Below are 14534 nucleotides of genomic sequence, written 5' to 3'. Positions count from 1 at the left end.
TGACGTAAACCGTTCTATTTGAATAAGAGTCACCGTAGGAGGACGTGTTTGCGTGACGCTCATTCCTAACAGCTAATTAGAGTTCTTCATACATGGATCGGAGTATTTTTCACATATTTTTATTCTGGAGATTTGATTTGACCTTCATAATAAACATGCGAGACACATTCATGCCATTAAAGTCTCATTCGCAGACACGCTATGCAATATGATTGTCATTATCGATAACAACCAACGAACCGAAAATGATATTTCCACCCCCTCTTTCCCCCATTTCCACTGATTTTATTTGTCTTTTCAATCCCCCCATTTTTTTACTTGGGACAGCCCCTTTATGATTACAGGACAATGATCCTAACCGTTCATTTCTTGGGCCACAAAGTAAATGGGTTGTACCTCCTAAATCATTTACATAGGATGACTCTAACCCTCCAATCTATAGAGGGACCACACATTACACAAACCAATATAGATGTGAGAGTTTGGATCATCCTATGGAGATGATTTAAGGGGTGCAGCCTAGACCCAACAAATGAATGGTTTGGATCGTCCAATGAAGTTGGTCCCACAATACTTATTGAAAATTACTTGACTCCGTGCCTGCACACCATTTGAAATCGAATCTGAATCTGAATCCGAATCCGACCCGTTCACACTCTCTAATAAAGAAAATATTCAACTCTTTTAAACATCATGTGATGTTTCACTTACCTTAAACCAGGGGAAACGACATTTTCTTCCCCCTTTTTGTCCCTACGCCACCCCCTTGTAGTATTTGCACTACAAACATTACAAGGGCGGTGGCCAGGGGAAGAAAAGGGTGTGAATATATATATCACTTTCCCTTAAATCATAGAACTGCACCATTCAATTGATGGGCCCACCTTGGTTTGCCTATTGTCTAATTACATGAGGACCACGTTGGTCCCCAAAACTAATGATCAACTGGATAGAAACAAGATTGATTGAATGGGTGGGAACGTCTTTTCAGTACGATATTTTTGGCCGTGAGCAATCGGTGGCGGGGCCCATCATGTCAGTGATTAAGATTAATTACAGTGGGGCCGAGCGTACTACGTTGCACAAGCAACGTTCCATTTCATGTGGTCCAACGACTTTTCCACTCATTTTCATGTTCGTTCTTAGTTTTTGGAGGGAAATGATATCGGCACTACAGCGTTTTGATATTTCCGCGTAAGATTCTTGTGAGGGCACCCCTACCCTATTGTTGTAAGGCCAACAATAAGGCCTTTGTACGGTGGAAGTACCACCCTTGACATTTGATCGAACAGCAGCTCTTCAAAGAGCTCAAAAAGTGAGCTGTTGTTGGATCAAATATCAAAGGCAGTACCCCTACTGTATTATTGTAAGGCCTTACACCATATAAAATCTCCCGTAATAAACCTTTTTTATAGTCCTTTAAATACTGAACGACAAGAAGCTTTCGGGAAAATATCAAAACAATGCAGACTGAGTGTTTGGTTGTTGCATGTGCAAGGAGAGTAGAGTGAAACTTAGTGGATGCTATTATCAAAATGGGAAGCTAAAGGGGGGGTTTTTTCTTCTCATTACGAAAAGTGGGTTCCATTATCAAAACTTACACTTCTTCTTCTTCTTCTTCTTCTCTGGGTCCTCTCTATGATTCTCCGAAACCCTAATTTCCTCCAAAAACATCTCCTTCACCTATGCTTCTTACAACAATAACAAACACGGGCCGACTCAAATCTTTCATATGTACAGGATCTATCATTTATCGCATAATAAATAAAGAAAGGGTTTGGTTTCTTCTTCGTGAAAGAAACCCCATGCACCACAACAATTTCACATGAATCAAATCTTCAAGATTTAAATTTTTCTTATAATAAAATGACACAGGATGAAACCCTTGAAAGACATTACCAAAAGGAAGTAAAAGTCATGGTATTATACATAAAGGTATTGATATCTGCACGACCATATTTGATAACAGGACGAATCAAATTGTTTTACACTTTCTTATCCATTTGTCAAAAGCTTTTACAATTGTCAATGGGAAATGATTTCAACGCTGCAATGTTTTTATAAGATGCTCAGTGCATCTTGTCCTACAAGCCCTTTAAATACTAAAGGACAAGATGTTTTCGCACATCTAATAAAACATTGGAGAGCTGCCATCATTTCCTTGAAAAATGAGAGCTGCCATCATTTCCCTTCGCAAAAAGCTCTCAGCAATTATAAAAGTGTTCAACAATAATGGAAAAAAGAGAAGAGGAGAGAGACAATGTCATTTGGAGGGATTTTTTGAATTCTCTGCTCATTAGAAAGAAAATGCAACAGGCTGAATTTGGGTCGATGTGGGGAAGTGATGTTTGAGACGGAAAAAACAACCAAACGCCTGGAAAATCAAGTCAAAGAGAAACTCAAAGCTGCTTTCCATCAGCATTTCCTCTGAAGAAAACAACCAGACAAAGAAGTGTAGATATTGCATGAAGAAATGATATCTGCACTCCCTTGTTTAGATAGCATTGCTGAGTGCTTTATTAAGTGGGGAAATAGGGACACCTCACTACAACGAATGCTAAACTGAAGGGCGTCCTTGCAAAAAAAAAAAAAAAAAAAAATGCATCAAGGGAACCCTTATTGGATCCACATCACCAAAGTCCATTTATAATGCATTTCACCAAGGACACCCCACTTTTGCATTCTTCCTATTCCACACTTAAGCTAAGAGCTCTCCTACTTGCCAGAGTGCAATTAAAATGATTTTCTATGGTCTCAAGTGCTCCATATAATTGAAGGAAAACACTTCAAAAGCGAGATTTCTTTTGGAAAATAAAGACAAAAGTGAAATTGACAAAAGTCATTTCCAGAGTGTTTTTTTGCATTCCGTGGATCTCCGTTCTTCATGTATTTCAAGTTAGGGATGGCGTATTGTGCTCATGTTTGTATCATTTTTTCACTTTATGAAATAAATCGGTAGGGGTCCCAACCAAACCTCAGCTTACGCATAAAAAAAAAACTATTTAAAACTTGGGATTCCATTGCAAAAAGGCATTTCACGGAATTTCATGGTCCGAAGAACTTTGCATAGTTGGAAAACTGGGAAGTGAGGTTATTTAAAGGGCCATGATCAGTGGCGGAGCCAGGATTTATACATAAGGGGGCAGGTTTTACATATGCATAAGGGCAGCAGGTTATATACATGAAGCTGGGACCAATTGAGTTGGGCCTATTAAGGAGTCTGGTCCAACTCAACAGGAGCCCCCCTTATGCTACATGTGGCTCCGCCCCTGGCCATGATGACTTCGCACCTTTTGTAGGATAATTCGCACCCCGTTAATTGATGTTAAAAGCGTTGAAGTCTGCCACATAGCCTCCTTTAAGGGGTGAGAATTATCCAATATGGGATGCGAATTTATCATCATCTTATTTAAAACCTTAATAAATGTTACGTTACCTTCAATAACTATTAAACCTTAAAAGCTTGTACAGTTTTAACCTTTAAGTTTTTCAGATTTCTTTCTCATTGGCCCTCTCTCTCTCTCCTGTGTGCACGTACATTTGTCACGTGCCTATTCCCTAGCAGTGGATAGATAAAGTTAGTGGGTGCTTGGTCATTGTCCACTTATAAAAGCATTTGATAAAAGGTTTCTGTGGGCTTGGGCTTGGGCCTGGGCTAGGTGAATTTTGCAGGTGCCAATTTGCTGGTATTATCACTAGGGTTAAGCTTGAGGCCCACTTACACCTCTCAGTTGGCCCAACATAAACCAACCATGAGCTAGGAGTCAAGGTGGGCCCGGCACGGCACGGATAGCTACAGTGACGCGTGCCGTGCCGGGCCTGGTTGGGCGGCCCGTTTGCCCAGGCACGGCCCGCGAGCCCGGTTCCCCCTTTATAAAATGTATTTTTTTTCTTTGAAAAACCCGAAAATACCTCCCAAAAGTTGTTTCAAATGGGTAGTTTGGGGGTATTTTCGTCCAAAACATATATTTTTTTAAAAAAATAAAACACGGCCCAGCACGGCACGGCCCATGAACCCTTCTGTGCCCGGGCCACCCCATTGTAGTGTAATAAGTCTAGTCATAAATAAACAAGAGAGGGGATTGCCCTCGAAAGAAAATGAGGCGCCTATATTACTTCCCTATTTTAACTGGTAAAGTGAGGCTTACCTCTTTGGATGATCTAAACTAGCTTTTTTAGCCACAACCTTGTACGTGTTCCTAAGAAGAAGAATTTGTGGCTACGGAGAATTTGTGGCTACGATTCTACCATGTGTCTATTTCATTCCATCGAAAGTTGATTTTAAGGTCAGAAATGTGAGCGTACTACTCAGTCGAGTAGATAAGCTTATCTACTCGGTCGGCTAAAAACAGTGGGGGGCCACATTGTTTGGGTGATCCAAACCATTCATTTGAAAAATCCTTACCTTGATAGGGTGTCCACAGAAAATCAGCCCCATTGGATCATCCTAACTCATCCAACAGTGTAGGAAAAAATGGGCAGATTTGTGGACAAACTATGTCTGTCCATTTTCCCTCCACATTTGGATGGGTTAGGATGATCCCATGGATCTGATTTTTTCTGGACACGCTATTTAGGTAAAGGCCTTTCAAATGAATGGTTTGGATCACCCAAACAATGTGGGCCCCCTCTGTTTTTAACTCGACCGAATAGATAAGCTTATCTACTCGATCGAGTACGCTCACTTTTCCATGACATCCCAATCTGTGCCTTGTGGTGATCGACCCTATTGAATTTCACTCAGAGGAACATTATAGAGATCGTATTGAATCTTATCAAAGAAAGACAAGTTTAACAAGGAAGAACCAAAATCGCCCCCCTGTTTCAAACTGAGGAAGACAGCTCGATAAGAACCTATCCCTTACACAATATAACCCAATTGGGACATTGTAGAATAAGTTAACTTGTGCACCAATTAATCTTCACAGTATTATCATAACCATTTGAACAGTAAAGGTTTCTACACTGTCTAATAATTCAGGACATCTTTCTTTCAAAGAGGCAGCGGGAATTCGACTTCCCATCGGAGTAGGGTTCTACTAAAGGAAGTTAAACACTTTCTTTTTTCTTTTTTTCTTTTGCCTATGAATGGAGCACATCTATATGAGGCAGTGTGCAATTTTAAAGGTACAAATATAAACTCGAAAACCTAATTATCAATATGCAACCGACCATAGGATGATCCTTACACAGCCAATAAGAAAAGTGTAAAACAGAGGGTGCCAATATCAGAACAAAAGTGTGGATACCAGTTGTCATTTAAAAGGAGAAAAGGAAACTCTCATAGAGGACCACATGTATGGAACCACACTGTGGACAGTGGACACTGACGTGAAAACAACATGAATCAGAAGATAATAACCATGGCACATACAAGGTGAGGCAGTGGAAATTCTCCATGACCCCTTTGCCGACACATTTTTAGAACTAGCCAGCAACATCGTTTTGAAGGTTTGATAACAGCCTTTTCTTTTTTTCCACAATGTTGTATATGGCCTGAATTTGCAAAGTTGAACCCATCAAACAGTCTACATTTCCATAAATACATGCGAACTCACTTCATTAAAAAAGAAAAACATGTGAAAAAGAAAAAGGGATGGGATGATCATCGGGATCCTTTCACCAATTTCCATATCTTTATGGTCCCATCGTCGCTTGCCGATGCCAGAATCCCACTTTCCTGTAAAGATTATAAACCAGTCTTAATTTGGCCAGTAACAAAAATTTTATGAGCAATATGTATTGAAGAAATGCTTTTTTTTAAAAAAAATTATTTTTTCCTTTGAAATTTAAAAAAATCAAGAAAATATAGCAAAAAACGAATAAAAAGGGAACAATTAAGAAAATCTACAAGAAACCAAGTTTAGAAAAAAAGAAAAAAAATGAGGAAACGAAATAAGGAGGGATAAGCATCTTCATAATTTGGTGTCTTGTTTTTCTTTCGTTTGCCTGCATCATGAGTTGTTTTTGGTCTTAGGTTATACATTTTTAAAAGGTAAAAGTCCTGAGCATTAGGGTGATTCAATGGCTCAATTGATGCTAAATCAAAGAAACCCATGAAAAAAGGCAAATAATATATGAGAGACCCAAATATTCAGAGACGCTTGAATCTCTTCGGGCGCCCGAAGCCAGCATTTTTCAAAATTAACTTGTAACGGCTAGTTCTTCGGACTTTCGAATGGCTTTCGAGATACTTCCGAAGTAGCCGTTGGAAAGACGAAAAAGGCTATTTTTGGGCTCTCTATATAAATGCATCTGTCACTTCATTTATTCTTCTTCCAACTATTGATTATCAACTATTAAGCCTTAAAACAACTTGTGATTCCTCACTTGGCATAAAATACCTCACAAACCCTCTTGAGCCTTGACTTTACCACTTTGATATTTGAGAGGATTTAAGCTAGGATTTTGTAATCATTTTTAGTTTGTGAGAGTGTTCTTCCATTGTACTACTTGCCTACTAAGAGGCACAAGAGAGCTTTTTCTTCTTCTTTAAATACTTGTAAAGAAGGGCTGTTACCCTTGGAGAGTTTCAAGACTCGGCATTATAAAGAGGCCTCGGATCCGGCCGTTGTGTGGAGTCCGAATAGTGGAAGAGCCCTATGAGATAAACTTGGAAGAGTGGAGTAGGTCTTTGGAATAGACCGAACCACTATAAAATCGGTGTCTATCGTGGATGATTCTCTTCCTCCTCTCTTCTCTTGGTGATTGGTAATATCTCACTTTGCTTGTTTTGTATTCGAAATTAACAAGGGTAAAATTGTTTTTCAAAAACTAAATTACATTTGCAAATTTTTAATTACCCAATTCACCCCCTCTTGGGTTGCCTTTGGGATTTCATTAACAGTGATACATTTTATCATACTGGAACTCCAGAAAATAGATTGAGATTATCAGAAGAGAAGGGAGAAGAGAAATAAACAAATAAATGCAACTTACGTTGGAGTTCCATTGCACCGAATTCACGTCCATGTCATGGGCTTTTTCCTTCTTTAGCAACATTCTGTAAGAGGGTCCATCAACCTGTTTGTTGTACATTTGAAGTATAAGAAAAATTAAGAGAATATAAACCATTTGGCAGGCAGGCAGATTTTATTCAATCATGTTTGACATACTACCAGTTAACGAGTATAATTGGATAGTGCTGTGCACCGCAACCTTCAGGTCACACTTGCAATCATGATTTAAATTTCGTTTCGGTACCAATTTTGGTCTTGGCCGAAATCTGAAATTTTGGTCTGAAATCCGGTAAACATAAAAAATTATTATTTTATTATTTACCAAATTTCGGCCGAAATGTCCCAAATTCCGAAATTACCAAATCTCATAATATTTCAATATTTTCAAAAAACAATAATCAATTTCTCAAAATTTCAGCCGAAATGTCCCAAATTCCGAAATTTGGTAAAACCCGAAATTTCGGATTTCGCCAAATTTCGGTTTTTAAAACCATGCTTGCAATCAAGTTCATCCATTGCAATAGAAATCAATTGCAATGTATCTTGCCTTCACGACAAATAGACAGTTTTTATACCTATAAAAAAACAACAAAGTGATATGACTAATGTATTAAACAAAAGGCATTCTTATTTAAGTGGCGAAAATGCCCCTCTATTCATAAATGGGAGTGGAAAACCGAGAGAACTGTGGAGGGTAGAGAAAGAAGAGAGGAGAGAGGAAATAGCAAAGGGAAGAAGAACAAGACTGGTTCTTAACAGACAGTGGGAAATAATGGCCGTGAAATATCTTGAATCCAATATTGATTTCACTTTCCAGATGAAGATGCAGGAAAAAGCATGTGCCTCTTAACCCCACCAATCCTTCTTCCTCCTCACAGAAACTTCCTCACTGAGCCACTGGAACTCAAACTCGAAGATGATCTGTCTCATGTCATGGAACTCAAGTAATTGAACCCAAGAGTTTCCAGCTAGAAAGAAAGGGAGGGAACTCTGAGAAAGCCAAGATCCGGAGAACTCTTACAATCTCAAGTGTTGGGCTTGCCCAAAGTGGATTGAGAGGACTATATGGTTTGTTTCAAGAAGATAACCTGACCAACCATCAAAGAAACCTTCACATTGTATTTCAACTTTCAACGCGTTACATAGCCTCTGAAAGGTTATGGAGGCCGAGTGGCTTTTGCTCAAGGCAATCCTATACAGTCAATTCAACACGATCCTTCTTAACCTTCCTCTGTCTCCAAGATGACCCTAATCTTTCAAAAACTTTCAATACATTATTCTAATTTATAGAATTTTGATATCCAATAACCACCCTCGGCTCTGAAAATACCAATGTAATCTTATAACATGGGAAATCGAGGTTTTGAAATATTTCTGTCATTTTAGAAGATTTCAGCCAAAATTTCGTGCCAAAAGCGAAACCGAAATTTAAAACCTTGGTCAAGAGTCTCATGACACACTATCCAACAAAAGGTAACTTGAGCATCAAGACATGCATTCCAAAAAAAGGTAACTCGAGTAGGGCCAGGATCCTCCACAACTTAAGAAGAGATGGGCCACCCAAACAACAAAACAGAGATCAGACAAAGAAGCCCCCATCAGCGCACTACATCCATAACCACTTATCCCTCTCGCCACGCCCAAGGTTCAAAATATTCATATCGGTGGGAATAACGCCCAGATGTTGAAACTTGAAAAGATAACATATCGGCAATATCCATCAATCAGTATCTATTATATCAGAGATAAGTCCGTGAATTGTGGGTGATACAGATTCTCATTGTCATACATATACTCAATGTCTGGCGTACATATGCATGACAATATGTACTATGATTATGGTTTTACTAATATTGTATACATATGGAGTTATGGACATGTATGAATGCACGGTTAGAGGATTAATTAATGTTTTTAATATCATATTATGTGATTCATACAACTTTTCAGTCACAATTTAAATACACGAACATAGAATGGCGTGTGTGAGTCATTACTTGTGTGTGCTCTTCGTTGTGCAACACTAGTTTAGATGGAGAAATTTGATTCCAGTACCCTTTTATGTTAGAAAGTTAGCTGTCTAGTTCCGTTTGAAAAAGAAAAGTACAGAGGTAGGTATAGAAAAAAAGCTCCATATAAATGGCATGACCATCTAAACAAATAAATTATCCATATAAGTCGTAAATGTACTGTAGCACATATATACCAATGACCAATGACCAATGACCAAATAGTCGATGCTTCCTACTCACTAAAACGTAGTTATGTGAATAATCTAAGGTTTCTAAATTTGCAAATGGAGATTTTTTTTTAGATGATCAGGTGATATAGTGTAGCTCAGGTTAGATATGTCCAACTCAAACTCTCATATAGCAAGTTAGCAACATAAGGTAGAACAAAACTTATCGGGCAGTTATAATCAGTGTGACAGTAGCAGATTTGTGGGCAAACAGTATCTGTCCATTTTCTCACCCACAAATGGAACACCCTAAGATGATCCAATGGAGCTGAGTTTTGGTACACACCCCATCCATGATGGGGCCTTTCAAATGAATGCTTAGGATCACTCAAAAAATGTTCTCACCCACAAATGGACACCCTAAGATGATCCAATGGAGCTGAGTTTTGGTACACACCCCATCCATGATGGGGCCTTTCAAATGAATGCTTAGGATCACTCAAAAAATGTGGGCCCACCCTTGTTTCCTGCACTTGAGCGCAGGAACTGTTTACTCATAATAATAATAATAATAATAATAATAATAATAACAAAGTCAACAAAATGCACCAAAACCAACATGGAACCAGGAGAATAAGTACACCAACCAAAGAAATCATTCATATGTACTCTTGAAGTAATCAGAGGTCATTTACAAAATTGGGAGGTGGGGGGTATGGCATACCAAATCGACTTTGCTCTCGGAGAAAAGGCGTATAGCATCATCAGCTGCACCACTAGCGATGACACCTTCCCTGGAGATTCACAAAAACACAGTAAATTCCTCCTAGAAAGATACAATGAAATTATCTTGACAGCATAATATGGCCTCTTATTAGCAATAAGAATAAGGAAATCACCACCATCTAATTCTAGAAAGAAATAACACAGGAAATATGGGCACAAATGCTAACAGTGACCTGAATTCAAAAAATGAAACCTTGTGCTACAAAATCACTAAAGAAGGTGTTCTTCACATGACAGATATAAGCACCTTATCTTTTCATGACAATCAACAGTAAATGGATGCAATGAAATATTTTTGATAATGTGGACTGCCGATTGCAGTGGGCGAAATACTAAAGGTGCATGCATTTGATAGATATAAGTTCCTTGATCTTTTCATTAAAAACCAATAGCATATGGATATCAATAGCCAAGAAGAACCTAATGTACGAACATCAAGAATCAAGAAGCAGCTTATATTTTCATGAAAAAATAGGAGCACATGGAGTCTTATCATGAATGTTGTTACTTACAAATGCCAATCATACCATGGGATGAAAATAAAAACATAGGGAGAATTCAGTAATGACTAATTGCTACCTTGACCAATGAACAGAGAATATTGTCCGATCATGATAACCCGACAGAGTGGAAACATGCTTCCTGAAAGGGCAGAAGTAAGATCACTATCATAGGTATAAAATAAAAAGAAAAGATGAAGGATTAAAAACCTAAACCATTCTGAATTACTATATAAACACAGTAATTAGTGATTAGCATCACAATAGATGAAAATGCAATTACTTTAGACAGCTATGATACAGTTATGGAATCTGTAACCCTTGATGGGTCGTCATGGTATACAAGATTGGAACCAAAGAATGGACCATGCCAGCACAACAGTCATGCCTCTACACCGAGTAATTTCGGTTCAACTGCAGTTTATTTACCAAAAAGGATGTGCAGAAATTATTCCTAGCTGAAAAGAAATTATCTTGCAGTGACCTTAACCATGAAGCCTAATTCAAATTATAAAAGGCAAGGCCTTGATAAGAAATAATTAAGCAGAATGCAAAACAATTCAAAATCAAAACTAGAAACACGGAATTTGTCATCAAATTTCTATGATTGGCACATATTCAGAGCAAAAACACTAGAGCCAACAAATGAAACACGCCACTCAAATTACTCAAACTTTTCCAACCAAAAACACTGAAAAACATAAAAAGTTCCCCAGAATATTGAAGGCCTCATAGGAGTCCCTCAATATGCAAATATGAGAAACCTGAACAGGGAAAAAACAGATCATAATGAACACAAAACTGTTCGAGAATCTGCCTGGTATACACAGATTCGGTCAAGTCAGCTACGTTTCAGCATTAACAGAGCATTGTATCCAAATTACTCGGCGAGTTTTTGAACTCCTAGTTGATCATCGACTGGCCAAGTCAATGAATATCTCCTATAAACTCATTTCCTTTCCCACAGTTTGCAAGGTTTTCCAATGACCTGTTCAACTCTGCTTTGCCCACTCACCCACCACTCATCTGTGGGAATTCCAATTTGAGCCTGAGTTTTTGAGCATTGACAAAAAACTATGAACCTGCACAATAACAACCAAAAATTCAATGAAACCAACCAGGGGCTACAGAACCTGCACAATCACAACCAAAAATTCAATGACACCAACCAGGGGCTACAGCGAAAGAACCTAAGGAGCTTGCTAGCAGATGAATGGGAGTGTTTGATGCGGGACAGTCCATCAAGAAGAACTTAGGACTTGATATAGTGTGCGGGACCTATCCTTCTCCCTATAGAGAACCACATACAAGACAACCAAGTGACAAAAAATGAGAGAGAGAGAGAGAGAGAGAGAGAGAGAGAGAGAGAGAGAGAGAGAGAGAGAGAGAGAGAGAGAGAGGATTTCCCCTTGTTGGCAGCCATTATGACATAAAACACATGATGACATCATCTGAGCTAAAGAGATGTTGTTTGCAACAAAATTGGAAAAACTTGGTCACAATGGCTTTTTTTTAATGGTACTTGGTCACAATGGTTTTAAAGGTCAACTTTGGTCAAATTTTGTTACATCTAAGAGCCATTTTCAGAGGGCCCTATCTTGTGATTATGAGAAAGCTTTTCGGATTTAAGGATTCTAGCTTTGAATTTGGGTTGTTAAAGAGTTTAGCGTAGGTAAATTCATATTGATGTGTTAGTGTAACTTAGTTATTTCTTAAGTTTATTTGAATTAGTAGGATGGGGTGCATCATTGGATAACCTTCATGGCACTTTCAACTCTTCTCTCTTCTACTTTCTCCATACAAATTGAGTGTACTGGTGATCAAGGTTTTAAATTTCAGTTTCAGTCATTAGTTAAATGAAAACATTTCGGTTTCGGTACAAAATTTCGGCCAAAGTATTGTAAAACCACGAAACCATTTCGGTACGAAATCTCAGCCGAAATCCAGGTAAGATTCTTCACCACTGGCTCTTCTTTTTATTTTTTGTCTTTTTTTAGAAATATTTGATATGAATCTCGTTGTTCTTCTCTTTTCTTCGAGTGGAGTTGATGTTTGTCAGGGTTTATGTCGAAATGTCGTCATTTCGACATAAACTTTGAATTTTTTTATCTGAAAAGTTGCCTGTTTCTCATATCGACCGGAGCATTAATGAAATCCTGAAATTTTGGGCGAAATCTAGTATTTTTCCGCATCCAAGTAGATTTTGTTTCGATAGTAGCCAAAATTAAAATATTTAGGCTGAAACATAAAACCATGCGGGTGATCCATCGTGAAGTTTAACAAGGGTCTGCTAGTATTATTACAAGGTGTTTTTAGCAGGTCATTAGTGACCAAATGGAAATTTTGATTTACTCATTACATATGTCAAACCTACCATTCTAAGGATTAGCACCGCTTGCACTATTGTGGAGAGAAGAACCTCACATAGAGGGAAAAACAACGGTCCATGATAAAGGCAAATAACAGTTTGCCGTATAAAATTAAGTACAAGGTCCATTGAGCACTATGCATAAATATCCAAAGCTTTTTGGGTCGTGTCAAATGTAGTTTGGGTCCATATATATATATATATATATATATAATACTATAGGTCCCTAAAAGATTCATTTCTAGACTGAGTCACCAACGCAAGGCCCACTTCTTAGCACGTGTGCCCTTGAAAGGACAATAGTTTGACATTTCACGTTCCACATTCTATATTAGATGGATTGCGCCTTTCCTACGGAGGTCCCTATGGAGATTACGTTGTGGCTGAGATTAAATTTCGAGTTGTAAGGAATGATATCAAATTACTTTCTCAGGTTGGAGAGGAACAGATGTGGTTGAGGGCGATTCCTCAATACTAATCGGTGGCAAAGAAGAAATATTCCTTCTCCTTAGCTTCAGATTATTGTATATAGAGCAATTTTTGACTTATTGTGGCATATCGAGTGCTCTTTCTCCCATATTCATCGCAAAAGAAACTGTTATGTCGATTGTCTTGCCAATCTTGGCATGTCTTGTCCCAGGTTGAGGTGTTGGCACGAGATGCGTAGCTTGAACTTTCTTTTCTTTTCTTTGTGTGTTTTTTTAGGCAGTCTGCTTTGGTGGGCTGCTTTTTGTATTCTCTTTTGTTCAAAAAAAAATCCCACTGATGCCATTTTAATGCAAATTCCAATGCAATGTACTTTTCTAGAAGTTATGCTGTTTAGTTTTTACACGGACCAAAGAATTTTGCAACACAAATTATCTAAGTCACTCTTTATTCCATGAACAAACACTATGACATGCTACGGAAATTTTTGGCTTGAATGCCAAAGAAATCCCTAAAAACTGATCACAAGGATAACTATCAAAATTTCTAACCCAAAAAAAAGGATAGCTAACAGAATTTCGGACAAGGAAATGTGAAAAGGTTCATATAATGTAGAAAATTAAATATGCAAACAAGCAGCCTCTCACCAGAGTCCATAGCCATCACCATTTGTCTCTGTCAGATTGGTGCCAGATTCCCATATCTTCAAGGTAAGATCATCACTGAAAATTTAGTCAATATTAATTGGCATTTTTTATACCACTACTACCACATGGATGGTAGAAAAATATTGAGAGGAGAATTTGCTTATTGAATAAAAAGAACCAAAATATAAGCAACAGTCATACCTACACGTTACCATTCTATCTCCTGCAGAATTGAATGATACTGCCCACACTGTGGATGAATGCCCACTAAAGAGCACATTTTGAACATAAAAACAAATAGTAAGTATAGTTGCGTAATACTCTAACAAGGATCACAGGTAAACACAGATTTTTTTTTTAATGGCAAAAACACCGAGATAAATTGGAAACAATTTTGGTATTCTAGTGATTTAATGAAGGTATGGATAACATTACAATTTTATGTTCTATTAGATGTGGGGGCGGCTAGTCCAATGAGTTTGGCTCCAGTTCAGCAGGATTCAACATTAATGTGTGAACCCTGTTATCCTAAAGCACCCTATTTGACTCCCAATAAAGTCATGTGTAACGTAAAAAAATTACAAATGTGCGCGCACACACATACAATCTCTGCTGCTATTTACCTTATGCATCGCCACCTTACATTAAACATTTTTCTCAAAAAAAGTG

The 14534-nt window shown here is 38.0% G+C and overlaps 1 protein-coding gene across 1 annotated transcript in view; it reads right to left on the bottom strand.

Annotated features, from left to right (window-relative positions):
* Positions 1–5228: 5228 nt before the first annotated feature.
* The window catches only part of LOC143849200 (protein CIA1-like), a 14978-nt gene continuing 5672 nt past the window's right edge, over positions 5229–14534 (bottom strand). The window contains exons 5-10 of the mRNA XM_077358266.1: positions 14067–14132; positions 13866–13940; positions 10504–10566; positions 9863–9932; positions 6940–7023; positions 5229–5680 (exon numbers count right to left, since the gene is read on the bottom strand). Coding sequence (XP_077214381.1) covers positions 5606–5680; positions 6940–7023; positions 9863–9932; positions 10504–10566; positions 13866–13940; positions 14067–14132 — 433 coding nt within the window. The 3' untranslated portion in view covers positions 5229–5605. The remainder of the gene's footprint in view (positions 5681–6939; positions 7024–9862; positions 9933–10503; positions 10567–13865; positions 13941–14066; positions 14133–14534) is intronic.

This window comes from Tasmannia lanceolata, unplaced genomic scaffold (genome assembly GCF_043159265.1).
Source record: "Tasmannia lanceolata isolate RefF3 unplaced genomic scaffold, GAP_Taslan_0.1 ptg000016l, whole genome shotgun sequence".
Taxonomy (NCBI): domain Eukaryota; kingdom Viridiplantae; phylum Streptophyta; class Magnoliopsida; order Canellales; family Winteraceae; genus Tasmannia; species Tasmannia lanceolata.
The sequence above is the reverse complement of the archived record's forward strand: the minus strand, read 5'-3'. Positions and strand labels throughout refer to the sequence as shown.